Source organism: Leuciscus leuciscus, assembly GCF_965113295.1.
Source record: "Leuciscus leuciscus genome assembly, chromosome: 3".
Lineage (NCBI taxonomy): Eukaryota > Metazoa > Chordata > Actinopteri > Cypriniformes > Leuciscidae > Leuciscus > Leuciscus leuciscus.
Window position 1 is genome coordinate 54,529,936 of NC_138727.1, and position 27,247 is coordinate 54,557,182.

Genomic DNA, 27,247 nt, shown 5'->3' on the forward strand with positions numbered 1-27,247 from the left:
TATTGATCCAGCTATGATGTCTGCAGAGCCCCTAATGGAAAAAATTTGAGATGGGAAGAAAAATAATATGAAAATGCTTTTGCATTCAATGCTTCTCTCACAAATGTATGGCATTCCCCCAAGAAACTTTCAGAAAATAAATAATTGATTAAACAGTGCAAATACGATACACAGCAAAAACTCCAGTGTTAAATGAACTCTCCTGGGAGATTATATGGCTCCAGACTCAAGAGTGTTAAAGTGTTAAAATATGAGTGTTAAATTAACACTCAAGAGTGTTAAAGTTAATGAGCTAATTAAGTGATTAATTGAGTGATGATTGACCATTATTGAAGACACCTGATGTTAACAAGCAGAATCACTGAAGGAGAAAATCTCATTTTTTAAGACACCGTTATGGTGATCCGTGTTTGCTTTAGTTGGGCTCTTGACCCTTAAACTGTTAACATTAGATTTTGTTTGGCTGTTGTAACTGAGTTATAACTGTCAGATGAACAAAGAGAAAAGTTGATCAGGTGGTGTTGATAATGTTTTGACAATCATCATTTTACCTGAATCACTGATCTCATTTAGAGTCTAATCTCTGACTTAAATGTATATTGGTCATTACAGCATCACAGTGATTCTACAGAATAAGATCCAGAATTATATAAATAATCTAAAGGATTTCTTAAAAGTTGTCCTGATAAAACAAAATCTCTCTTTAAGGCACACACAGACATCAAGAATCAGTGTATGAATCTCAACAATGGTGACAAAAAGAATATTCAATTAGGGAAAGGAAATTACTAAGACTATTCAGATCATAATTTATTCATACCGCAATGCATGATGGGAGCCATGAATGTGTTTTGATTGGTGGCACCCAGAATGCACTGCAACATGCTTTATTATTGTCACCATTGTTGAGATTCACAGGCTGATTCTTGTACCCTGACTACGTCACACTTAATACTTCCGCTCAATTTCAGTTCGCTCCTGTACTCAGTCTGAGATAGCGACCTATCTCCCAGTTTTCCTCCGGCCTCAAAACAGCTGGCCAATCAACGAACAGAGGGCGGGCTGAGAGCCGTGACGTAGACGCTGATTGTACCGTGGATGCGTAGATTTACTTCACATAATCTGCAAAAGTCGCGCACAGCCATGTTCACTCCGGTATTTCGCTCGATGGTTTTGTTTTCACATCATACATGTTTACAGTGGAAGTTTGATGCGGCTGAGCATGCGCATAACACACGCCATAACCAAACGTTATGTGATTGGCTTACCATTGAATGCAAAATGAAACCAATGATTTTAAACTTCAGATAAGCGCCCCCCCCGCGAGAAAGAAAACACTTTTCAATTACGCCCTTCCAGAATCCAGACTCTGTCTACGAAGCAAAGCGAAGTAGCAGAGTTTGGTATTACCAGGCTATGATTCTTGATCTATGTGTGTCCAAATAAAGTAATTTTCAAAGTGTTTTTATCAGAACAATTTTTAAGAAATATTTTGGATTATATTGAAAATGCTGAAAATCATTTGCTGTAGAATCACAGGCTGCTGTAATCAAGGTAAACCTACCTTTCTAAATGAGATTTGATATTCAGGTCAAATTATGAGTATGTCAAAACATAACCAACACCACCTGATCAGCTTTTCTCTTTGTTCATCTGAGAGTTATAACTCAGATACAACAGCCAAACAAAATCTAAAGTTAATGCTTTAAGGGTCAAGAGCCCAACTAAATCCAACACTGATCACCATAACAGTGTCCTAAAAAATTTGATTTTCTCCTTCAGTGATTCTGCTTGTTAACATCAGGTGTCTTCAATAATGGTCAATTATCACTCAATGAATCACTTAATTATCTCATTAACTTTAACACTCTTGAGTCTGGAGTCATATAAACTCCCAGGAGAGTTCATTTAACACTGGAGTTTTTGCTGCGTGGGGCTCTAGCACCAATCAGGGCTTGGAACCCTAATACATTTTTACATGACTTGATTGTTTGTCCTTTTTCTCTAAAATATATATTCTGTCACATTTTTATCTGTTACAACAGGTGATGAAGATGATGACTATTATACAGACTCTGATGAGATCGTGTCACGTACTGAGTTCCCTGAGAGTTGGCTTTGGGAAGAGATTGATCTATGTGAGAATTGGTGAGTAGGAGACTTTAAGACAAAAGCCATCAGTTGAGTATCGTTCATAGTGTGTGTGTGTGTGTGTGTGTGTGTGTGTGTGTGTGTGTGAGTCTGATAGTGAACAACCATTAAAAGAGTACTTCATCAGTCTTCTTGTATTTTCCTCATATCTCAGTCCAGCACCAGTCAGAGATAAAGAGATCCTCCTGAAAGACTCTATTACTACCTGGCAGATCTTGGCTGTCAGTCTGTCACCAACACTTGGTAAGATGAAGCTGCAAACACAGGATACATGGTCTGAAAATCATCATCATCATCCAGGAGCTGCTGCTTTAAACCCTTCTGTGTGTCTGTGTTCCTCCTCAAAGGCATCTGTGTGGCAGAACCTGAGGAGATTATAGTTTTTAAGAGCTTTTTCATTGACCTCAAGATCCCTTATTCAGCTGTGCGCGGTGAACAACTGGAAATCAAGGCCATTATTCACAACTACACACCAAGAAATCTGAAGAAGGTAGATCTGATTTGATATTAAAGGGATAGTTCACCCAAAAATGGAAATTCTGTCATCATTTACTCACCCTCAAGTTGTTTCAAACCTGTATGAATTTCTTTTTTCTGCTGAACACAAAAGAAGATATTTTGAAAAATGTCTGTAACCAAACAGTTGATGGACCCCATTGACTTCCATAGTATTTTTTTTTCCTACTATGGAAGTCAATGGGGTCCATCAACTGTTTGGTTACAGACATTTTTCAAAATATCTTCTTTTGTGTTCAGCAGAAAAAAGAAATTCATACAGGTTTGAAACAACTTGAGGGTGAGTAAATTATGACAGAATTTTCATTTTTGGGTGAACTATCCCTTTAAAAAAATATTTTTTAATTTATGTTATACATTAAAACCATGTTCATCATTATAACTATTTCTGCTGGAGTCAAATCATAGAAATATCAGAAATATCCTCTGCAGGGTTCGTACACCTTTTCCAAGGTCAAATTCAAGCACTTTCAAGGTCCATTTTAAAGCTTTTTCCAGCACCTTACACCACCGTAAATTACATACCAATACATAGTCAAAATTATTATTTAGCGTTTTTATCACATTAAAAGAGATAATGTTATAAACAGCCAAATTTGTGTTTTGTAATCAGATATTTAAGCAAATCACAAGTTTTATTTTTCAAAATGTATCACTGTCTAAGTAGTTAATGCCTATGAATTAGTGTTGTCACGATACCAAAATTATTGTTTCGATACCGATACCAAGTCAAGTATTGCGATTTCGATACTTTTTCGATACTTTTCCTGAAAAGGGAGAAACACTCTCAAATATCATTGCTGTGCTTTATTTTAAAACCGGGACAACATTCTAATCATATAACACACTAATAAATGAACATATGAACAGCAGATATATTAAACATTTGAACAAAATATGAAATATCAAAATATAAAAAATAAATTAGAGCAATGACATTCAAGGTAAAAATTATAAAATTATAAATTTAGCAGCATTATCTCATTTATCATAAGAAACATAAGAGCTTTATCTTGATTCTGAACTTTGAATAAAAATATGAACAGCGATTATATTAAACAATGTTTAATATTGGTAACATATGATAAGCCTCATTGGTGATATATTTGACATGTGGGGAGAGAGTTGTGGAAGGCATCTTTACTTCATGTTAAACATAAATATATAGCAGCAAAGACAACTTCGGCAGTGTTGACGGCAAAATAGGCTACAGAATAATTCGTTCTGTATTGAGAGGTGCAATATTTGAAAATCGATAATATTTTTTTTAATTACATTTATATTGTATTTATGTCAAAACTTTAAAACATCAAAATGTCATTTATTAATATATATTCGTGTCAAAATGACAGAAACATCTTTTCCTATTCTATTTTGCCTGGAAACGTTTCCAACACGCTTGCGTGTCGCGTGAAAAATAGGCGTCGGTTCTATTTCTAGCATACACGCGTTTTCCGCGCGTCTCGAGCTGCGCCCAGACGCGTGTATCACACAGGCAGTTAACATGGGAGCCGAAATAAAAACGGACACGACACGCAGCCAGTGTGTCGCCGGCCTTACCCCTCATTTACACAGCACACGTGTGCGGTGCATTGCGTCTGCGACAAGGTTTTATTCCGTCCTCCACGCTGTGCCAACTCACACCAGAAGCATTTCAGTAGCGGAGCGACTGGATGCGCGAGACCACGTGATTTGCCTGTCCGACGTGGTTTTTCTTGATTTTTGGGTTTCTACCATACAGTCTATGGTTTCTACCAAGGATATTGGTGTGTAATACGTTTGGGAGTTTGCACATGGTGTTTATTTTGAATTTGACAATGTTTTTTTTACTTTTAGTTTGTATTTCCGGTGCGACTTGGACGCGCGTCCGTCAAAAATAGACTAGGCGCCTATATATAGCGAAGCGGCGTGGAGAGCCGCTTCTGGGAAGCTTCTGAAACGCGCCGCGTCGCGGCCGGTGTAAACACAAGCATTGACTAGAATGGGCGCGATCAGCTCCGGTAGCCGTGTCGCAGCCGTAATGCGCCGCAGACGTGTGCGGTGTAAATGAGGGGTTACAAATCTGGAACGCAGTCATTCTTAGAAGTATCGATACTAATAAACTAAGGAATCGTGACGTTTTTAATTTCCGATTTACTTTCGAAGTATCGGTGCACCGTGCAACAGAGAAAGGTAGGCAACATACTTCCATATGTCACTCCTCGCGTCATCTTTTTCTAGGAGTCGTGGACCACTTGTGCTCGCACATGCAGCCATCTCGCTGTAGTGGTTTGTCACATGACACTGACAGCGGCAGGTTCTTTGCTGCGTGCATCAGGAAAAAAAACACGGACGTCCATAGGGAGGCGTTTTTTTTTTTTTTTGTTTTAAAGTATCGATACTGATAAATTTAGGTATCGTGACGTTTTTAATTTCCGAGTATCGCGATACTTTTGAAGTATCGGTACACCGTGCAACACTACTATGAATAATACTTTTCATTATATTAATGTCCAAATATTGCTTCCCAGATAATGCGATTTTCAGGCTGTAAAACTGAAGTAATTTCAAGGGCTAAAAAAAAAAAAAGAAGACATAGGATTTGAACAGAAATATTTTACAGGCCTTGGTTTTGGGACACATTCTTGATATAGGCTAGACAAGGTTTGAACTAAATCTGAGACAGTGCAACAACAACCTGTAATTCCATTTGAACCCAGAAGACTCTGACTGTAACGATCACCAGCTGGAGTGCCTCTGAGAGTCACCAGAGGGCACTCCACACCAGACTGATCACATCACAAACTCAACTTCCCATCATGCCGCTTACCTGGGACTGATTGCACATACACCTGCAGCTCATCCACACTCATCTCATACACCTGCAGCTCATTCACATACACCCATATAAACCTCTGTCACTCTTCAGTTCACTGCGAAGTATTGCCCTGCCCCGGTGTACAATCTCTGAGCGGTTTCCCTGTGTTTGCGGAACTGTTACTGACCTTGGATTGTTTATACTGACTTCTGATTCTTCTGCTGCCTGTCTCGACCCGGATTGTTCATTGGACTGTGATTCCTGCCGCCTGCCTCGACCCTTGCCTGTTATCTGTTTCTGCTTTGAGATTATCTTCATTGTTCTGACTGCCCCTGATTTACCCTGCCTGTTGATTATTCTAATAAAGCTGCAAATGGATCTTACTGCGTTCTCCACTTCGTAACACTGACAGTGCACAAGCACCTGCCTGATAAATAGCCTATATTAATAATAATAAAAATAAAAAGTATTTCATTGCCAAGACATATACATTTATCTACTGGAATAGAGCAGTGTAAATATTGCATAAGGCCATCCTCAACCTTACAGTAGGCTAACTTACTTGTATGACACTCCATCTGACACGATTTCTGTTCAGCAATCAACGATTGTTGTTATGGACTGGGCTGACGTTTGCAGGTTTTAATTTGCGGGTAGTTAACGTTACAGTTACTGTGCTGTAACTTTGGCTATGTTCACTGCATATTCCACAAATGAACGTGCCATAACTGACATGCAATACTAACTTACATTATCACACCAAGTACTTTCAATCACTAATGGCCCTTTCAGACAGGACGCAGAATGCGCTGTGCTATGAAACCCATTTTTATTAAATTTTTTCAATGGCTTGCGCCGCGTGAGGACGCTTTGTTGCTGCGTCGACCAAAGCATTGGCGAGCTCGAGTACACGCCGCGGTCAAAAATAGTTAAACTTTTGCCGCTGCACTCAATGACGATTCCCCGCGCGGCCAATAAAAACGGGGCATCCAAGCAAGCGCGGAAATCAAAATGAAAACTCTGCCTACTTTTTCTCAGACCAGTGTAGCGCTAATCGCTCTGTATCTGAAGGGCTATATTTTATTTTTCCATTTAATAAATTAACTATTCAGTCAGATTGGTATTTGTTGTGAAAGAAATACAGTTACAATTTCAAGCATTTTTCCCCACATTTAAGCACTTTTCAAACCTTGAAAACACATCAAAATTCAAGCATTTTCAAGGCTTTCAAGCACCCGTACGAACCCTGCCTCTGTCATCACACATTTCATGTTCATTTGAAATGCATTTACTTTGGAGGAAGTTTCCTCTAGATATTGAAGTGATTTGTGTCTCGCTCTCCTGTTTTCACAGGTGCGTGTGGAGTTTATGGAGACAGAAGATGTTTGCAGCTCTGCCAGTAAGAAAGGCAAATACAGAACAACAGTAAACATTGACAAAGACTCCAGCATAGCGGTTTCATATGTGATTATTCCCATGACGCTGGGAAAACACATGATTGAAGTGAAAGCTGCAGTATATGATTCTCTCCACACTGATGGAGTGAGAAAGACCCTGAAGGTGGTGGTACGTCTGACGGGATTTCTGTCTATTTTGATTTGGTCACTTATTAATGTAATCAATAGATGTTTGTCATATTTTGAATAGATAAACTCTCTCTCTCTCTCTCTCTCTCTCTCTCTCTCTCTCTCTCTCTCTCTCTCTCTCTCTCAGTCTGAGGGTGTGCTGAGTCCATTACACAGACCAAACGTGGAGCTCAATCCTGTTAAGAATGGTGAGATTTACTGTGAACCAAACAATTACATTACTGTGTTATACTTGCATTATACAACATTACACACATTATACTTCCAGCCAATTATATATATAAAAAAACAACAACCTTTTCTAAGTTTCATTATAGTTCGAGTTAATCAAGAGATCATGAACTCCTACACTTTTGTAGTTACTCCTACTCTTACTCACCAAAAGCGTACAAAATTTTACCAACTCATTACTCTTCCTCCATCTTCCTCTTTGTCTTTGTTTCTCATCCCAAATGGAACAGGGGGAACACCTGTAGTTATTACAGATGAACCACCAACTGATCGGGTTCCAGACACACCTGCTAACACCTACATCTCCATTACTGGTGAGGAAAAATATGTTTTCATGAATGTGCAACATCCATCTACTCCTCCGGGAGTTTTAGCACTTGTATGAAGACTGTTCCACGACTTCAGACTTTTTAAAGTCGACATTTATGTGATGAAAGTCGAGTCGACTAGTCGCTGATGATGTCATTGATGAACAAATCAGCTATGGCATATGACGCTCCTACATAACAGCTTATTTTGATCAGTTCTTTTGTCTTTTTGGATTATTATGTTTATCACAGATTTCTGCTCGTTCTAAATCAGATATAGATAAAGTATAGCACAGTAAAGATTACATATAAATGAATGCATTAGTGTGAGAGAGAGCGATTGCGTGTGAATTAATTTGACCTGGCAGCGTCTCTCCACTAATACTGAAGCTGTGGGTTTTAGTTACTAAGAAATATATGGCAGGAAATTTTTAGCTTCTAAGCTATTTTATTGATAAATCACAGAACAGAGTTTACAATACATTACTGCACTACAGAAAGATTCTGTACGCACGATCATCACGTGATATGTTCACTATTGTCTGTGTGTGCGCGAAATGCAGCAGCAGAATCTCAGATAGCATACATATCCGGGCCTCATCTGGGCCAACTATGAGGCACATATGGCTCAGTACTGGCACTGGGCAAGGTCAAATGGGCCGTATCTGGCCCACACACATCAAACTGGTTTTCAAGCAGATTGCCTGTCAATCAAACTCCCTGTGAAGGGTGAATTTTCCAGCTTTCCGTGTTTTCACTGTTATACAGTAGGGAAACTATTACACATCTTCTGAAAGAGTACAGAATCTCCAGATCAAAACACATGGGAGAAAGATGCAGAAACATGCGATCTCATATCATGTGCATATTTAAAATAATATGATCATCAACATGAAACAGTATATAAATTAAAACTGCCTAATGTTACTGAATGAAATGTCAACCCAGGATGAGCTACAGGACTTTGGGGGGGGGGGTGTTGATGGACTCGATCTACTCCATCTGTGTTTCGATCATTGTACTGAATCCAATCTGAATGTAGTCAGATTGCCTCGCTGCCTGCTGTGAGTGTGTCTGCTTCGGTGCTGTAAGCTCCGTCTTAGCCTCGTATTTCCTTGTTTTGAACCATCATTTACTACAATTTCTAGTTGTTTATACTACTACTAAATACAGCTTACCCAACATCGCTAGCTTACGTTACTACTAGCACAGCACGCTAGTAATTCGCTAGCCTGTAAACGCGCCACCCGTGTGCGCTCAGCTATTTTTATTTATTTATTTTCTCTCGCGCGCTCGCGCCTTTGAGTTCATAAAAGCTCAGGTGAGTAAGAATCACTCTACAAACACGGTGAGTAATGTCTTGTCCTGTTATTATCATGCGTCGCGTCTGAATACGTTGTTGTTTTTGGAGCTCTATCGATTTGATTTATAATTCTTGATTTTTCTCTCTGCCTCGCTGCCTGCTGTGAGTGTGTTTGCTTCGGTGCTGTAAGCTCCGTCTTAGCCTCGTATTTCCTTGTTTTGAACCATCATTTACTACAATTTATCGTTGTTTATATTACTACTAAATACAGCTTACCCAACCCTGGCATCGCTAGCTTCCGTTACTACTAGCACAACACGCTAGTAATTCGCTAGCCTGTTAACGCGCCACCCATGCGCTCAGCTATTTTTATTTATTTATTTTCTCTCGCGCGCTCGCCCCTTTGAGTTCATAAAAGCTCAGGTGAGTAAGAAACACTGAACAAACACGGTGAGTAATGTCTTGTCCTGTTATTATCATGCGTTGCGTCTGAATGCGTTGTTGTTTTTGGAGCTCTATCGATTTGATTTATAATTCTTGATTTTTCTCTTTAAACTCGCTTACAACGAACATTTTCTACTTTTCCTCACTGAGAAGCACTAATGTTACTGCTCAAACCTCATTGTTACAACGCGGACTGTTGAGCAGACGCGTCTCAAGCCTATTAGTGATCCAACGCTGCATACTCTTAAAGGTTACGTCCGTGGATCACGGCTGAACGCGTCTTCTCCACACTCACTTATAAACAAACATTTTTTTTTTTCACCTATCGTGCGTCTACTCTACACCCCTACCACTAAAAAAACCTAAAAAACCTCATAGTTACAACGCGGACTGTTGAGCAGACGCGTCTCAAGCCTACCCAGCCAGCAATGACATGTGGGGCCCAGATGGGTTAAGTACGGGTTCCATGGGTACTGTGTGGGCATGGGCTTTGGCTGGGTGAAATCAGCGGGTCCCATGTAGGTTTTGTAGTATGAGTCCCACATAGGAAGCCCATATGAGCTGATTACATGGGCCCCATAAGGGACAGGCATGGGCCAATTGGGCATGGGTTTGAACTGAGAACACATATATGGGTCCTGCATAGCATATTTATGGGCCAAGTGGGCATGGGTTTGAACTGGGAACACATATATGGGTCCTGCATGGTTTATTTATGGGCCAAGTGGGCATGTGTTTGATCTGGGAACACATATATGGGTCTTGCATGACATATTTATGGGCCGAGTGGGCATGGGTTTGATCTGGTAACACATATATGGGTCCTGTATGGCATTTTTATGGGCCAAGTGGCCATGGGTTTGAACTGGGAACACATATATGGGTCCTGCATGGTATATTTATGGGCCAAGTGGGCATGGTTTTGATCTGGGAACACATATATGGGTCTTGCATGACATATTTATGTGCCGAGTGGGCATGGGTTTGATCTGGTAACACATATATGGGTCCTGCATGGCATATTTATGGGCCAAGTGGGCAAGGGTTTGATCTGGGAACACATATATGGGTCTTGAATGGCATATTTATGGTCCAAGTGCACTCTAAAAAAGAATTCAGTGGCTTAGTAAATATCACATTAATAATTAACTTTATTAACTTAATAAAATCTCTGAATATCATTTACTTGATAGTTTGAGTTGAACATACCGGAATAATTGACTAAAAACTCCAAAAATTTATTTTGTCTGAAATTTACAGTTATATCTAAGTTTGAAGTTTTTCACTAAAATAATTTAGTATTTGACTAACCAATTATTTATTTAAAATACACTGAGCTAATATATTTGTGAAATTTCCATCACAATATTTGAGAATGTATAATTAAACTAATCTGTTTCAAGAACCACAAATATTACTTAGATAAAATCAATATTATTAATATAATTTAACACGCATAAGAAATTGATTAAGTTTGCTCAATTAAAACAATGCACCCCTCCCCCACCCTCTGACGTGACGACAGCTCAACGGTTGAGTGAGCGCTCAGCGCGCGCTGTTTGAACTCTCTCATATGGGAAGCCAAACAAACCAAAAGTGGGACGAGACAGCGGGGGTTTACAGAGCTCGCGCCGCGCTGACATCATCTGCGCGGTTCAATGGTCCGAGCCACGCGGCCGATTCGTCAGCGCAGCGCGGACGTGTTTCCCAGCGACACCCAATGGGCAGCGCGGCGCGAACAATCCTCACCAGCGCTGCGCTGACCAATTTAAACAGCGCAGCGCAAACCACATGCAAATAAATGTACAATAAAGAAACCCCTCCTTCCTTACAAAAAATTGGTTCTCTGCTGAAGTTTAGGAGTTTTTCCCTACAGAAGACAAAGAAGAAGAATGACAAGATGAAATGCATACATTTCTTATGTTTATTATCTTTAATAGTGTTAGTAAAGAGTAGTGTTGTGCGTTGATACTTTGAAGAACTGCACATATGTATAGGGGAATTATCACCCTAAGTCACACGGCGTCACGCAGGTTCTACTGCGCATGTCGGGACCAAAAGTGGTCAAAAAAATACGCGGAGAACATTCCGAAAATTAAATATAAACTCAAATATATATATAAAATGTTTTAAATCGAGCTATTAGTATTATTCTTAACCGTATCCGTGTAATGATCAGCTGTTAAACGGGTCTTTCTGCAACCACGATGCGCAGCATCCCAGATGTTTACAAACCTATAATTGGTAACTTCAATGACTTTCAATATCGTAGTCGTCTTGAGGAGCACGCCAACCTTCTGGTAATTATATCGGACAGACATGTTCAGGTAATGTATTTTATTACTGTAGTAAGTTTTGCATTCAGCCATCATTTGTAGACTTTAAGCTTTTTATTTAGATTAATTGGAAAAAGTGTCCCTCCCAATCAACCTGAATACACACACACACACACACACACACACACACACACACACACACACACACACACAATATAAATATATATATATATATATATATATATATATATATATATATAGTGTGTGTGTGTGTGTGTGTATTCAGGTTGATTGGGAGGGACACTTTTTCCAATTATTCTCAATGGCAAAAAGTGTCCAAATCACACTGAATTCACCCTATAAATCAATATCACAAAATATCAATAACATAAAATCGATCTTTAGTTTTAACATTTTATTCAAAATTAACAAATGATCGTTTTAATGATGGAATTCAGACATAAAAGCTTAAAGTCTACAAAATAATGATGGCTGAATGCAAAACTTACTACAGTAATAAAATACATTACCTGAACATGTAAACTGTCCGATATATAATTACCAGAAGGTGTTGGTTTTTAGTAAAGACTCAGAGTACTCATTGTTTAGCCAAACGCACAGAACAAAAAGTGCGTCCTCCTTTACTGCGTGTTCAGACCATAGACAGTATAAGAAATGGACAGAGTCATCTCATTGGAACTCAATTGAGGCAAGTGAAGCCCGTTTTCAGCGATTTTTTAGGACTTCCGTTCCTGACGCGCAGACTCAAACTGAGCTTGACGACGTAGATGTGACGTGAGCAACCCGTCTGTCTTCTAGTAGCTGTGGCATGAGAAATCTGAATCATTCCCTTCCGAATCTTGCAGAGACGGAGATCGTGAGTAGGAGGTGTCCATGAGCTAGAAGCAGGAGAAACTTTTGCTAGGTATTCTGATGAATTATTTTGTCATTTTGCCTCCACGTCTCCCCGATTGCCCGCGAGCTTCTCCTCCCGTCAATACGGTAAACTCTCTACTGTGCGACAGAGAGTCGCGTGGTTATGACGCAATCGTTAGCCTACTTTTACAAAAACTGTTTTTACGGGGCCATAACGTAAGATACAAGGTAATGGAGCATTTTATACATTTTCGTGTTTCTTTAGAAATAAATAATGGACAAATGGAGTCTTCAAACGCCTCAGATGTAAAGTTATTCGCTGTCAAAGTGACGCCAAAATGAATGGGAGTCAATGGGATGCTAACAGCAGGTGAAGTTCTGCTACAAGATGGATGCACGCGGCCGGCTTCAACTTCCGGTCGACTTCCTTCCCGCTTGGTTCAGACAAACGTATACAGCTCTTCTTCAATGCTAGCTAACAGAATACAAAAATATGTCCAGAGCTCCCCCCAGTGGTCACACCATCAAAACCCAAAAAAGAAATTCACATTAGAGACAGAGTTAACTGAAATACACAAAAGTCAATAATCATTCTAGTAAGAGTGAATTTTTTCCAACACTCCTTCTCACTCGCAAACAGAATGATCAATTAACTGTCTTAACTCCAGCCATTTGTCTCAGCTTCGTGAACTTTTCTTCACTCAGTCCTTTAGTGAATATGTCAGCAACCATATCTTCAGTGTTGCAGTATTTCAAGTCTATAACTCCACTTGCAATTTGCTCTCGAATGAAGTGGTACTTGATGTCAATGTGTTTGGCACGTCCATGAAATTGAGGGTTCTTTGCCATGCAGATAGCAGACTGGTTATCTTCAAACATCAACATCGGTCCTGTTTGATTTACCTTTAGACCTGTCATCAGTTGTCGCATCCAAACCGCTTCTTGAGCTGCGCTTGCCAATGCCATGTACTCAGCTTCAGCAGTGGAAAGAGCTACGCATGTCTGCTTCTTGCTTCTCCAACTCACAGCTGCTCCGCTGATTTGAAACATATATCCTGAAACAGATTTGCGATCATCTTGGTCTCCAGCCCAATCTGCATCTGAAAATCCAATGCATTCCTTTGGCTTGTCCCTGCTATACAGCAGACCTAGATTCAGAGTGCAATTCAAGTATCTCATGATTCGTTTGACAGCCATCCAATGATGCTTTGTGGGTTTAGCACAAAATCTTGCAACATTGTTTACAGCATAAGCAATGTCTGGTCTTGTTCTTGTTGACAAATAAAGCAGACTACCAACAGCAGACTGAAATTGTGTCGGATCCAGTCCTTCTTTGTCATCAGAGAGTTTGACGAGCTTCGAGTTCATGTCTACTGGTGTGCTTACTGGCTTTGAATTTTCCATTCCGAATTTCTCCAACACATTTTTGATATATGTTGTCTGACCAATCCAGATTTCTCCAGCTTCTGGTTTTTGGACAATTTTCACACCAAGAAAATGAGTTAGCTCACCCATGTCCTTTATCTCAAATTGTTTTGAAAGCATTTTCTTCACCTCCATCATCCGTTTATCATTGCATCCAGCCAGAAGAATGTCATCAACGTACACAGCAATAATGAACATTTCACCAGTTGCTGCAGTGTAAATGCAGGGATCAGCTGTAGTTTGGACAAACCCCATCTTCTTCAGCTTTTCATCTAAAATGATGTTCCAACACCTTGGTGATTGTTTCAGTCCATAGATGCTGCGATTTAGTTTGCACACTAGATGTTCCTTTCCTTTGACAACAAAACCTTCAGGTTGTTGCATGTACACTTCCTCCTTTAGTTCTCCATTCAGGAAAGCTGTCTTGACATCCATCTGATGTAGTTTTAGTCCATGCTGTACAGCTAGAGCAAGTATTGTTCTGATTGACTCAAATCTGACTACTGGACTAAATGTTTCGTCATAGTCTGACCCAAACTTTTGTGAAAAACCTTGTGCTACTAAACGTGCTTTGTATCTCTCAAATGTTCCATCAGCATCAACCTTGACTTTAAACACCCATTTATTGCCCACTGCTTTTCGATCTTTTGGCAGTTCCACCAGGTCCCACACATTATTTGCATACAGAGATTCCATTTCTTTCTTCATAGCTTCCTTCCATTTCTCCTTGTCTGGACTACTGAAAACATCTTTTACAGTTTTGGGTTCAGTTGTTTGGTTATTAGTAAGTGTTGCCCACTCTCCGTAATAGTCAGGTGGTTTTCTCACTCTTGTTGATCTTTGGATCTCTTCTTCTGCTGAGCCCTCACTGTAAGATTCTTGGCAGTCAAATTCCACATATCGTTTTACAGTGTCTTCCTCATTTTCAGCAGGCTCCTTCTCAACTTCATGATCAGACTCATTGAATAGCACGTCTCGACTGTAGAACACCTTTGTGAGTTTTGTATCATAGAGCCGATATCCTTTCGTTTCTGTTCCATAGCCCAGAAGGATACATTTCTTTGCTTTGGGATCTAGTTTCTTCCGTTCATCTTTGGGTATGTGAGCATATACAGTACATCCGAATACACGTAAATGATCAACTTTTGGTTTCGCACCTGTCCAGGCTTCAAAAGGAGTCATCCCTTTCACTGATTTTGTTGGGCTTCTGTTTCTTAGATACACAGCTGTTGACAGTGCTTCCGCCCAGAACTTCTGAGGTAGCTTTGCATCCGCTAACATTGATCTCACTGCCTCTGTCAGTGTTTTGTTCATTCGTTCAGCTACTCCATTTTGCTCAGGATTCTTTGGTACTGTGAGCTCATGTCGAACTCCTTCTTTTTTTCAGGAAGTTTTGAAACTCAGACGAGGTGTATTCTCCTCCATTATCTGTGCGTAAGACTTTCAGTTGTCTTCCAGTAGATTTTTCTGTCATAGCCTTCCATTCTAGAAACTTCTGAAAAACTTCAATTTTCCGCTTCAGAACATACACCCATACATAGTGAGTATTCTCATCAATGAATGTCAGAAAATATTCAGCTCCACTCAAGGATTTTGCATTCATTTTCCCACATACATCACTGTGCACTAAGCCAAGTGGTTCAACAGCTCTTTTGCGATCACTGCTTTTGAACTTGCTGCGATGATGCTTTCCTTCAGCACATGAATCACAAAAGTCTATGTCTTTTGACACATCAAAGTCAAAGCCATCAACTAAATACTCATTACACAGCTTCTTCAGATTTTGTACACCTAGATGACCATAACGTCGGTGCCAGGTTTGTTCCTTAGTATCTTTATGCAAATTCACATTTTCTGTTATATGCAAGTGATCACTTTCTCTACAGTTCACATAATAGAGACTGCCATTTTTTGTTGCAGTAGCAATAAATTTTTGATTAACATCCGTGATGCAGCATCTGTTCTCTGTGAACTTGACTTTTTTTCCAGACTGAGTCACCTTGGACACACTCAGTAAGTTGTATGACAATTGTGGTACATACAAAACATCATTCAGCTTGCATTCTTTTGTCTTACCATCAAACAATGTCATCTTCAGCCGCACAACTCCACGTCCTATTGCTTCAACAGAGTAACCATCTCCAAGTGTTACTTCTTGTGAGGATTCCTGGCTTTTAAACTCAACAAACTGTTTCTTGTCATTGCACATGTGACAGGTTGCTCCTGAATCTACAACCCAGCTATCCATTCTTTCATCAGAACTTGATGATAGTGCATGACTCACCATTAGTCCAACACTCTCACTATCTGAATCACTGTCTTGTTTTTTCACTTGTGCCTTGTTTGCTTTGTGTTTATAATCCACCTTCTTACTCTCTTTGTGGAAGTCTGTGCTTGCAAAATATTTGTTGAACTCTCTGCAGTCACGCTTGATATGTCCATACCTTCCGCAGTAGTGACACTTTGGGCCTTTTCCTCTCACAAACTGTTTTCCAGTCAGAGCTTTAACATTATCACTGGTGTTTTCAACATCACGTTCTCTCAGTTTACGTTCTTCATGCAACAATCGTTCCGTGACAACCTCCATTCTAGGTACATCCACACTTGCTTCAAGTGCCGTGACTAACACGTTGAACGAGTCAGGTAAACTTGCTAGCAGGTGCACGACACGATCTTCCTCTTCGATATGATCTCCCACAATTGACAGTGCATCAAACGTTTCAGTCAACACCTTAATGTGCTCTTGAACGGAGTCTCCATCTTTCAATTTTAACGAGTACAGTTTACGTCTCAGTGCTAGCTTATTCGCCCAAGTTTTCTTCTGAAACTGATTCAACAATTTTTTCCACACGACAGTAGGATCTTCCGGCTCTCCAATCAAATAGAGCAAAGACGGTTCTATTGACAGTACAATGGTAGCCAACGCACGATCACTTTTAGCCATATAAATTGCTAACTTACTTGGATCAGATCGTTGAGCAGTCTCTGTACCATTTACCAAGTCCCATAGTCCATCTCTCATCAATGCCATCCGACATTGCACTTTCCACGTGGGGTAGTTTGCTCCGTTCAATGAAACAATTGTCACCGTCTTGGAATCCGAGCTCATTTTTACTCACAGTCGGTCAATATCTTCAACAAGCCTTTCAGCAGTGTCACTGTAGCGTTCTAGATCTGGGCCCATAACCTGTTGGTTTTTAGTAAAGACTCAGAGTACTCATTGTTTAGCCAAACGCACAGAACAAAAAGTGCTTCCTCCTTTACTGCGTGTTCAGACAAACGTATACAGCTCTTCTTCAATGCTAGCTAACAGAATACAAAAATATGTCCAGAGCTCCCCCCAGTGGTCACACCATCAAAACCCAAAAAAGAAATTCACATTAGAGACAGAGTTAACTGAAATACACAAAAGTCAATAATCATTCTAGTAAGAGTGATTTTTTTCCAACAGAAGGTTGGTGTGCTCCTCAAGACGACTACGATATTGAAAGTCATTGAAGTTTCTGCTTTAGCTCTTTCCGTAGCCTCTATACATATGTGCAGTTCTTCAAAGTATGGACACACAACACTACTCTTTACTAACACTATTAAAGATAATAAACATAAGAAATGTATGCATTTCATCTTGTCATTCTTCTTTGTCTTCTGTAGGGAAAAACTCCAAAATTTCAGCAGAGAACCAATTTTTTGTAAGGAAGGAGGGGTTTCTTTATTGTACATTTATTTGCATGTATGGTTTGCGCTGCACTGTTTAAGGCCACATTTACACATAGCCGGGTATTTAGAGAAACGAATATTTCTCCCCCTCCGTTTTCAAAAATAACATCGTGCACACAATATCGTTTTCAAAAACAGTTGCCGTTTACATCAACCCGCATAAATACAAAGGGGCGGCAGTGTAAGGAGAAGGATAAAGCCATGCAAGCCAATCAGAATCCTCAAAATCGACAACGACGAATAGCACGAGCGACTTCCTGTTCCTTTCAAAACAATAGACATGGCGCGAGGTTCGTTCGTGTGGACAGACAGCGAAGCAAATGCAAACAGGCCAAAAGCGTTTTCACAAAAGTAAAAATGAGTACCACTTTAACAGCATCCATGATCAAATAGTAGCCAAACAAACTCATAGACAGTATGGAACAAACTCTAAACATAGGGCGCTCACATGACGTAAGCATTTTCTGGCGCATAATGTGACGTTTGAGAACCTAAAACCCCGTTTCTCCCAGTTGACACGGCAACACATAACCGGCGTTTTCAGAAATCTCCACTTTGGCCGGAGTTTTTAAAAATAATCGTTTTCTGGGATAAAAACGGCGTTTTCGTGTAAATGACAGGCCAAAACGCAGGGAAATATCTGCGTTTTCCCATCGTGTAAACGGGGCATAAATTGGTCAGCGCAGCGCTGGTGAGGATTGTTCGCGCCGCGCTGCCCATTGGGTGTCGCTAGGAAACACGTCCGCGCTGCGCTGACGAATCGGCCGCGCGGCTCGGACCATTGAACCACGCAGATGACATGTCAGCGCGGCGCGAGCTCTGTAAACCCCCGCTGTCTCGTCCCACTTTTGGTTTGTTTGGCTTCCCATACTCTCACTCTCTTCAGTCCAGCACAGTTCTCCGAGTCCTCTCCTCTTCTCAGCCGCGCAGAATTGGTGCATTTCCTCTGTGAAATTCAGGTGTGTGTATGTTTTATTTTATCGGTATAATCATTAATGTACTTTAAATCATTTTATTTAATGTGAAAGAACATACAGAGACGCAAACGAGTTAAACGAGTGTCGACTCGCGCGGCGTCGCGCCTGTCTTTTCGCATGATTGTAACGCCTTGCATAAAAAACACACAACTATATTCCTAAAGATAAAGAATATAACTCATTTGGATGATGAAATGTCCTCAGAACTGTGCACTGTGTGTTTATTGTCAGGTGATTGAGTCATTCGCGTCGCAGCATCTCTCGGCCGTGAGTGACGCAGGACGGCGGTGTAAAGTTAGAGGCTCCCCCGCAGAGGCGAGTCCATCTCCGGGATGGGAATCAGCGCTGATCCGGTGGATATTGGATAACAGACCGGTTGATTACACTTTAATTACTTGAATGTTTAGGCCTAAATGTTAAATTTTTACTTAGAAAATGTTTCTTTCATTAGTTTAAATTTAGGCAATATTGTATACGTGTTAAAAATAGTATAGCATGCTGTATTGCTGTAGGCTAACTTACTCCTCGACAATAAAGGCCAATGTCATGTAGTTATACCGGTGGTTGTATGGAATATTTTTACAAAGGTTTAGAGGAAATAAAAAAGTTAACATTACTGGCATATAAACACAGTTAATATTACTCATAAATATTTGTTTTTAAATGTTTCCCCCCCAATTATTTCTACTCAATTTTATTTGTTAATGTACCAAATGCAGTTACTCAGATCTATTTAATTTGTTTTACTTACATTTACTCAGTTAATACAGTGTATGTAATTGATTTCACTGCTTAAAAATCTAATCAATATTCTAAGTGTAAAAATGTTTCACCCAAAAAATTGAGTAAATCATATTAAAAGTTTTTAGAGTGCATCACCACCAGAGTTAATGTCACATATTCCAGCCAATTTTCAACATTTTAATCACTGTTCTAGAAACATATTTGACTCAACTTTGTTCATTTGCAATATGTTATGATTTGTTCACAAACAACAGGCCCAGACAGTTCACAATTAATGTAAATACGGTCTTACAACGTCATTGCTTTATAACTGCTCTTTCAAATCCTGTAGGAAAATTAACAGTCTTCATAAAGATCAGTGATATTCTGACAGTAATCCTCGAACCGGCTTCTGCACTGTACAATTTAAAGGGATACTCCACTTTAAAATGAAAATTTTGTCAATATATACTCACCCTCATGTTTCAATCCTGTATGAATTTCTTTCTTCTGCTGAACAGAAAGGAAGATATTTAGAAGAATGTCAGTAACCAGACAGTTTCTGGTCTCATTGACTTCCATATTAGGAAAAAAATATACTATGGAAGTCAATGAGACCAGAAACTGTCTGGTTACTGACATTCTTCTAAATATCTTCCTTTCTGTTAAGCAGAAGAAAGAAATTCATACAGGATTGAAACAACATGAGGGTGAGTATATGATGACAGAATTTTCCTTTTAAAATGGAGTATCCCTTTAAAAAATTGCCAACTGCATATAAGTGAATCAGATGTTGGTCATCAAAACATGAAATCTGTATGAAACACATAAATAAATGACACAAAATGTGTATAAATTCTATATGACTTTAATTTGAATAGCATATGATTCAATATAAGAACTTTAAATCATTTATATATGAATGTTATATGAGTTTTATATGTTTCTACTAATACCATACACTTTTGCATACTTTTGTCATGTAAAACTCATATAAGTCTTTTAACAATATTCATATATAATGCAAAAAAAAAAACCTACAAGTTTTATGTGTGCTATTTAGTATGAAATGGGCCATAATCGGTCTGATTTTGTATAGGACATATATTGGCCTTATATGAAACACAGAAGGTAATTCTGTCCGATTTAAGTAAGGAAGATATATGGTTGCAGTATATGAACCATGCAGGTTTTTTCATATGGGTTTAAAAAACAATTGTTTTCAATTGATTTCATCAAAGTCAGTTGTAGGTCTTGTGTTTCTCTTTTCTTCAGTGATTCTGCTTGTTATCATCAGGTGTCTTCAATAATCGAACAATCATCACTCAATTAATCACTTAATTATCTCATTAACTCTAACACTGCATCAGTGTTACTTTTAACACCCTGCTGGTGGTTCTCATTTAAACACCAAGCGGTGTTAATTTAACACAGGGGAATTTACTGGCTTCTGAAATACTTTGTATGTGTGATCCTGGTTAACCAGTCATGCTTCATTTGCATACAGTTTGGACAAATATTTTATGCAAATGATCTTCGTGTGAGACCAGTCGATTTGGACTTCGCTGCCTCATATGTTCATGCTCCTACATGCAAATCTAATTACCCCAATATATATCATGTATCACATCCTGTTCTAAGGAGTATATTCTGGAGCCCAGAAATGCCGTTGTACCGGTCCCAGTATTCTTGAGTTTGACTTTCCTCTTCTGTGGGCCAGTATTCAACCCAGGTGTGCTCTCCAAAGATGTACTGCAGACTAAAACAACACAAAACACATGTATAAACAGCCCTTAATGGACATTAAATACACAAATGTGACACTAATGTGCATTTCTTGATACTTTACCAAAGTTTGATTCAGTTCTTATACAGCAATTCCATGTGAATGAAATCAGTCTTTACTCGTATAGTGTACATCACCCAGGTAATTCTCGCCTACTCTTTTATGAATACTAAGGATTCTGACATACTTATTTGCTTGCCTACTGCTTTTTATATATTAGGGAAGAACGCAGTTTCGGATGCTGCCAATGTCACACACTCTGATGTTGTGTGTTCCATCCTAAATTTACCAGGCTGTTATGTCTTTCTGTGCAAAAGCTATATCCTGTAAGAAGTACAAACACTCACCTTTCTCCTAGCCGTGGCACGTCTTTGAATTTGCCCATGATGAGGTACGACTTGCCTTGTTCCAATCCCAAATGTTCTCTGCAATGGGGAAGAGCCAAAAATAGTCTGACTCTCCCCTCAACATCACCATCATCAGTGCCTACAGGACAAAACAGAACGGTAGCCACAGTTCAAGAGTTACATGCTCTAAAACAGGGGTTCCCAAACTTTTTCGTTCTAGGACCCACCTAGACAAGTATAATCAATCTCAAGACCCACTTGCACTGGTGCTACCAACTTTATCAGTTGGTCGCACCAGCATGATTTGGTCGCACTTTTTTTTTTTTTTTTTTTTTTTGCTACATGCAATGGGATTAATCAATGCATGCTGATGGTCTTAATCTGCATTCCCTAGTTTTGCACTGATGTAAAAAGACTGACAGTGACAAGCCTTCATGTTAGCAAAATATTTAAAACTTTTAACTCTTAAAAAAACTTTTAAAAACATGTATGTTCTTTAATGTTTGATTATAATTTTACCGTCTTCACATAGGGATGGGAAATTATAAGATTTTATCAATAATAATAATGCCACTGACGATTCTGATTATCGAGCCGATTCTTTAACGATTCTCTTATCGATTCTTGATAGCACTGTGTGGAAAAATGTAGTCATATGCTTTTCAAAAAAAACAAACAAGGGGTTTTATTTATTTTAAAGCTTGAGTAAGCAAACTGTATTGTATGTAATTATGTAATAAATAGAACTTTATTGTAAAGTGTTACTGATTCAAACGTCTCCTGAGTTCACTGTTGGAAAGATCAGTTGTCCATTCATTAAAATGAATCGGTTCAAAGGAGTAATTAGTTTGTGAATTGTACGTGTCATGCGCGTTGTGTGATTATCCCAGCAGTTCGGACATAGACATCCAAGATTTGTGTCAACACAGAAAACATTTCATCACTGGATAGTTTTTTTCGTTTAATTAAAGTGTTGTTTTATGTCAGCTGAATGTCTGGGACGCTTTTCAGAGAAGATAAGGCAACAACTTATTTAGCACAATTCACACCCAGCGGTAATTGAGGAAGAAAAAAAAAATCTCCGAATGCTCCACATGAAACTTTGGTCGTCCGACCTTTTACCACCGTGTCGATTTATTTTGATTAATATGTGCGAGGGAGAGAGAGCAGGACAGCGCTTAGTTTGGAGACGGTGAAGTCTTTTTTACACTTTCGCCTGGCTCCGAAGAGAGAGAGAGAGAGAGAGCGCGCGCGCGCAACCGAGTACTCTCTCTGATCGTTCTTTCAGTTAAACATGCACTGTGACTCTGTCACAAGCGCAGCAGTTCATCTGCATTACTCAGCGATCAAATAACACTTTGGCGGGCGCTAAAACTCATAGTCGTTTCGTCATTAATCGGACTGGTTTTGTTTCACTCATCGTAACGTAAATTTAGCTGCAGCTAAGTGCCTTTGTGCGACCCACCTTTTCTCACTGTGTGACCCACAAGTGGGTCGCGACCCACAGTTTGAAAACCACTGCTCTAAAACATGTATTTCAATATACGTTGATGGACTTCCGGGAATAATGAACCGTACCTTCTTTTATCACCTGGTCCACCTTCAAGTGATAGATGTCAGAGTCCTGTCCCAGATCCATCCCCACCACTGAGACTTTATAAACTGTCAATGATATGTGTTATATTGTTATCAGCATCAGCCGTGAGACTGGATGAAATATGAGTCAATGGCTGAGGATGGAGAACATGCATTTACCATAATCTGAGCCAGATTCACAAGCTCTATAAAAACGCTCATCCTCTTTGACCTGATGAATTCAAGAGATAATGTTACATTTCCTTTAATCAAGAATACTTATACTATAGAATTATGTAGCACATATTTAAAAGGCTTATACAGTCAATTCCCCGGTGTTGAATTAACACCGCTCGGTTTTAAATGAACACTTATGTTGTGTTATAGTTAATTAGATAATTATGTGATTAATTGAGTGATGATTGTTCGATTATTGAAGACACCTGATGATAACAAGCAGAATCACTGAAGGTTAAAAATCATTGGTTACCCGTAAGCCAATCACATAACGTTTGGTTATGGCGTGTGTTATGCGCATGCTCAGCCGCATCAAACTTCCACTGTAAACACATGTATGATGCGAAAACAAAACCATCGAGCGAAATACCGGAGTGAACATGGCTGTGCGCGACTTTTGCAGATTATGTGAAGTAAATCTACGCATCCACGGTACAATCAGCATCTACGTCACGGCTCTCAGCCCGCCCTCTGTTCGTTGATTGGCCGGCTGTTTTCAGGCCGGAGGAAAACGGAAAGCTATGACGCTGTCTCAGACTGACTACAGAAGCAAAATGAAATTGAGCGGAAGTACGAAGTCTGACGTAGTCAGGCTAGAAAATATTTCACCTCATCATCTTTGTTTATGGCTTCCGTTGCAAAAAATTATTTGTTTTGGTTAAAGATTTTCACAAAGACCACAAACTGATATAAAATAAAAGCAGTCAAACTGACCAACTAAACAAAACACTGATCACCATAATGGTAACCAAACATTTACAATAAATCATCAACATCCAAACTTATGTTAATTCTAAAGAGGAACTGTAGACAAATTTAAAAAATATATATATATTTGGTTTGTAATAAGATAGATTTAGTGTCTTTTCATTTGATTTAATCTAAGGCTGGGTCCGGAAGTCAGTTGTAGTTCTTGTGTTTCTCTTTTCTTCAGTGATTCTTGCTCTTTATCATCAGGTGTCTTCAATAATCAAACAACCATTACTCAATTAATTACTTAATTATCTAATTAACTCTAACACTGCTTCAGAGTTACTTTTAACACCCTGCTGGTGGTTCCTATGTGAACACAGAGTTAATTTAACACCAGCGAATTTGCTGTAGAGTTCAGTGATGATGGTGTACAGCACCCTGTATTCTGGAATTCGGCTTTCCTCTCTTGCCGGCCAGTTTTCAATCCAGATCTGTTCTCCCAAGATGTACTTAAGACTTAAAACAACAGAAAACACATGCAAAATATAATATAAACAACCATTAATGGACATTAAATACACAGATGTAATATTATAGCAAGCAACCATCGAAACCATGTTAAATCAATGTAATTGAGTCAACGTTAACCGCAATGAATCAACATAACTTTTGCACCTGCAATTAATGTTAGATACAAAGATAATCAATTGATGTGGTTTTCAGCATTACATTTTTTATAATTCACTAATTTTAACCCTGAGAAAAAGTGGTTATTTGTTATTAATATATTAAATTGCAACAGATCAGATATTCTGAATTTAGATTTTTAAATACATCTAGGGATTTTTTTAGACACAGACATCAAGAAGCAGCATCAATGGTGACATACTATGGTGCCTCCCAGAATGCATTGCGGCATGGAGATGTCACCATTGATTCTTGATTTCTCTGTGTGAATTGTTTCCCCATAATGTATTTAAAAAATTCTGAATGTCTGCTCTGTGGCAAAAAAAGTATTGTTGTTGAATATAATCTATTAATATGAAATAACCACATTTGGTCAGGAAAAAGTTGCTGAAAACTATAACACCATATCATCTTTGTTCCTGCCTTTATTTACAACAAATTATGTGTTTCAAAGACCACAAACTGTCAACTAAAGCAAACACTAATCACCATAATGGTGATTTCAATAAAACATCAACATCTAAACCTCTGTAAATTCTCAACAAGAACTGCTGTAGACATATGACAGGAATAAAGTCAATTTGGTTAGTAAGTAAATGAAACTAATCCTCTGCTGAGATCTTGAGAGATTTATTGTCTTTTATTTGCAGTTGATTTCAGGCTGTGTGGCTTTAAGTCCGTTATAGTTGTGATTCATTTTCTGAGAGTGCAGACATGATGTTGAACCAACATCACATTTTAACATTGATTCAGTGATGAAATGTCAAAAAATGTTAACATTAATTGCGGGTGCAAAAGTGATGTTGCTTTAATGTGGTTAACGTTGACACATAACATTGTTTGATGGTTGCTTGCTAACTGGGTAACATGCACTTCTTGAAATTTTACCGAAGTTTGATTCCATTTTTTAAATCCGTTTAACAAATAACTCGTACACAAATTCTGTGAATGCACTCAGTCTTAACTCTTATAGTGAGATAAATTAGTAACAAAGGTCTATATAATGTCACACACTCATCTGTATGATGTTATGCGTTGCATCCTAAATTTACCAGGCTGTGTGTTCTTCAGTGCAAAAGTTAAATCCTGTAAGAAGTAAAAACAATTACCTTCCTCCTAGCCGTGACAGGTCAGTGGATTTGCCCATGATGAGGTACGACTTGCCTTGTTCCAATCTCAAATGTTCTCTGAAACCAGGACGAGCCAAAAATGGTCTGACTTTCCCCTCAACTTTCTTATCATCAGTGCCTTCAGGACACGGGACGTCCAAACGTCAGTCACAGTTCAAGAGTTACATGCTCTAAAACATGTATTTCAATATAAAGTATGTTGATGGACACACAGGAATAATGAACCGCACCTTCTTTCAGCACTTGCTCCACCTTCATGTCGTAAATGGCAGAGTTCTGTACCAGATCCATATCCAATACTGTGACTTTATAAACTGTCAATGATATGTGTTATAATGTTATCAGCATCAGATGTGAGAGTGGATGTCAATCACTGAGGAAGAATAACATATGCTTACCAAAATCCATGCCAGATTCATGGGGTCTATTAAAACTCTGCTTTCTGGCCTGATACTTTTTCTGGAAACTGCAGTTTTCTGTGTTATGAGATTAATTTTTTTTATATTTATTCAAAAACACACACATTCATAACAGAGCCCCCCAAAAATTCCCTCAAAAAAAAAAAAAAAAAAAAAAAGGATGTGCATTTGATGAGATAATGACATAATTTCTTTGAAGACTTTTTGGCTTTTATAGTGAAATTCTCATTTATAAGTTGCTTTGGATAAAATGATCTGCTGAAAAAATAAACATAAAAGTAATAAAATACCTTCTGCACATAGGCACAAATCCCCCTTGCACAGTGTGTAAATAGCGCCATCTGCCCTCTCAGGGTGGTAGAACTTTATACAGCGAGCATCTGAAACACATACGTTTATAATTAAAAATTAGTGCCATTAATAATAATAATAATAACCATGTTCATTTGAGAGCACCAGTTTAACTAAACAGAAGTGTGTTTGTGTGTTTATGTGCAATAACCTGGTGAGTAATATTCATATATTGTGACTGCGGCAGGTTGAAGTAGACCCACATTAAACATCTTGTGCATTCTGAAGGAAATTCTTTGTTTTTCTGCACACAAAACCTAATAATACAAAAACCACAGCAAATGTATGATTGCATATCATATTGTACACTGGAAACTGCATGTCCACGCAACAGATAATTCAGATGGAAAAAAAAATCTTTCGCTGGATTTACACTGCAAAGACAGTTGCATGTGGCATATTGACAGAAAACAAAATAAAATGTAATGTAAATGTAAAATGGCCAACCCTAATCAAACACACCTGAACAAGCTAATCAAGGTCTTCATGATTACTACAACGTTACAGGTACACAACTAAATCCCCAGTGTTAAAACAACACTACTCAGAGTACATTTTGTCCCAATCTAAAGAGTGTTAAAAGTGAATTATCTCATTAATTATCTCAAGTCAATGAGATAATGAAGTGATTAATTAAGGGATGATTGAGCCTTAGTGATGAACACCTGCTGTTAACAAGCAGAATCACTGAA

At 38.8% G+C, this 27,247-nt stretch overlaps 3 protein-coding genes and 1 long non-coding RNA gene across 6 annotated transcripts in view; 2 read left to right on the top strand and 2 right to left on the bottom strand.

Moving 5' to 3' along the window:
• LOC309493660 (complement C3-like) overlaps positions 1-7,681 on the top strand; it is a 32,973-nt gene extending 25,292 nt beyond the window's left edge. Inside the window, exons 17-22 of one of the 2 annotated variants that reach the window (XM_082162845.1) lie at positions 2,046-2,148; positions 2,306-2,394; positions 2,499-2,641; positions 6,818-7,030; positions 7,178-7,238; positions 7,512-7,681. In XM_082162845.1, coding sequence (XP_082018971.1) covers positions 2,046-2,148; positions 2,306-2,394; positions 2,499-2,641; positions 6,818-7,030; positions 7,178-7,238; positions 7,512-7,666 — 764 coding nt within the window. In that variant the 3' untranslated portion in view covers positions 7,667-7,681. The remainder of the gene's footprint in view (positions 1-2,045; positions 2,149-2,305; positions 2,395-2,498; positions 2,642-6,817; positions 7,031-7,177; positions 7,239-7,511) is intronic. The other variant, XM_082162846.1, reaches the window with a different exon arrangement.
• Positions 1-27,247, bottom strand: part of LOC309493862 (complement C3-like) — a 217,148-nt gene that overhangs the window by 182,405 nt on the left and 7,496 nt on the right. The window lies entirely within an intron of this gene.
• LOC309493923 lies at positions 18,340-19,223 on the top strand. Its single transcript, XR_014204096.1, has 2 exons — positions 18,340-18,589; positions 18,839-19,223. It is a non-coding gene; the product is annotated as an uncharacterized lncRNA (long non-coding RNA).
• Positions 19,371-26,831, bottom strand: LOC309493787 (complement C3-like). The gene is made up of 10 exons (XM_082163032.1): positions 26,707-26,831; positions 26,495-26,584; positions 26,184-26,261; positions 26,016-26,099; positions 25,765-25,903; positions 24,406-24,484; positions 23,219-23,270; positions 23,042-23,125; positions 21,464-21,602; positions 19,371-21,089 (listed from the first exon to the last, which is right to left on the bottom strand). Exons 1-10 carry the CDS (start codon positions 26,774-26,776, stop codon positions 20,948-20,950), a joined length of 957 nt encoding a protein of 318 aa, XP_082019158.1. The 5' UTR covers positions 26,777-26,831; the 3' UTR covers positions 19,371-20,947.

Excerpts from the sequence above, each read along its gene's own strand:
- LOC309493787 (XM_082163032.1), bottom strand. The coding sequence starts at position 26,776 with ATGCACAAGATGTTTAATGTGGGTCTACTTCAACCTGCCGCAGTCACA. Across the intron at positions 26,262-26,494 it reads TTTGTGCCTATGTGCAGAAG|AAAACTGCAGTTTCCAGAAA; the intron begins GTATTTTATTAC and ends CTCATAACACAG. Across the intron at positions 24,485-25,764 it reads CTGTCACGGCTAGGAGGAAG|TCTTAAGTACATCTTGGGAG; the intron begins GTAATTGTTTTT and ends TGTTGTTTTAAG.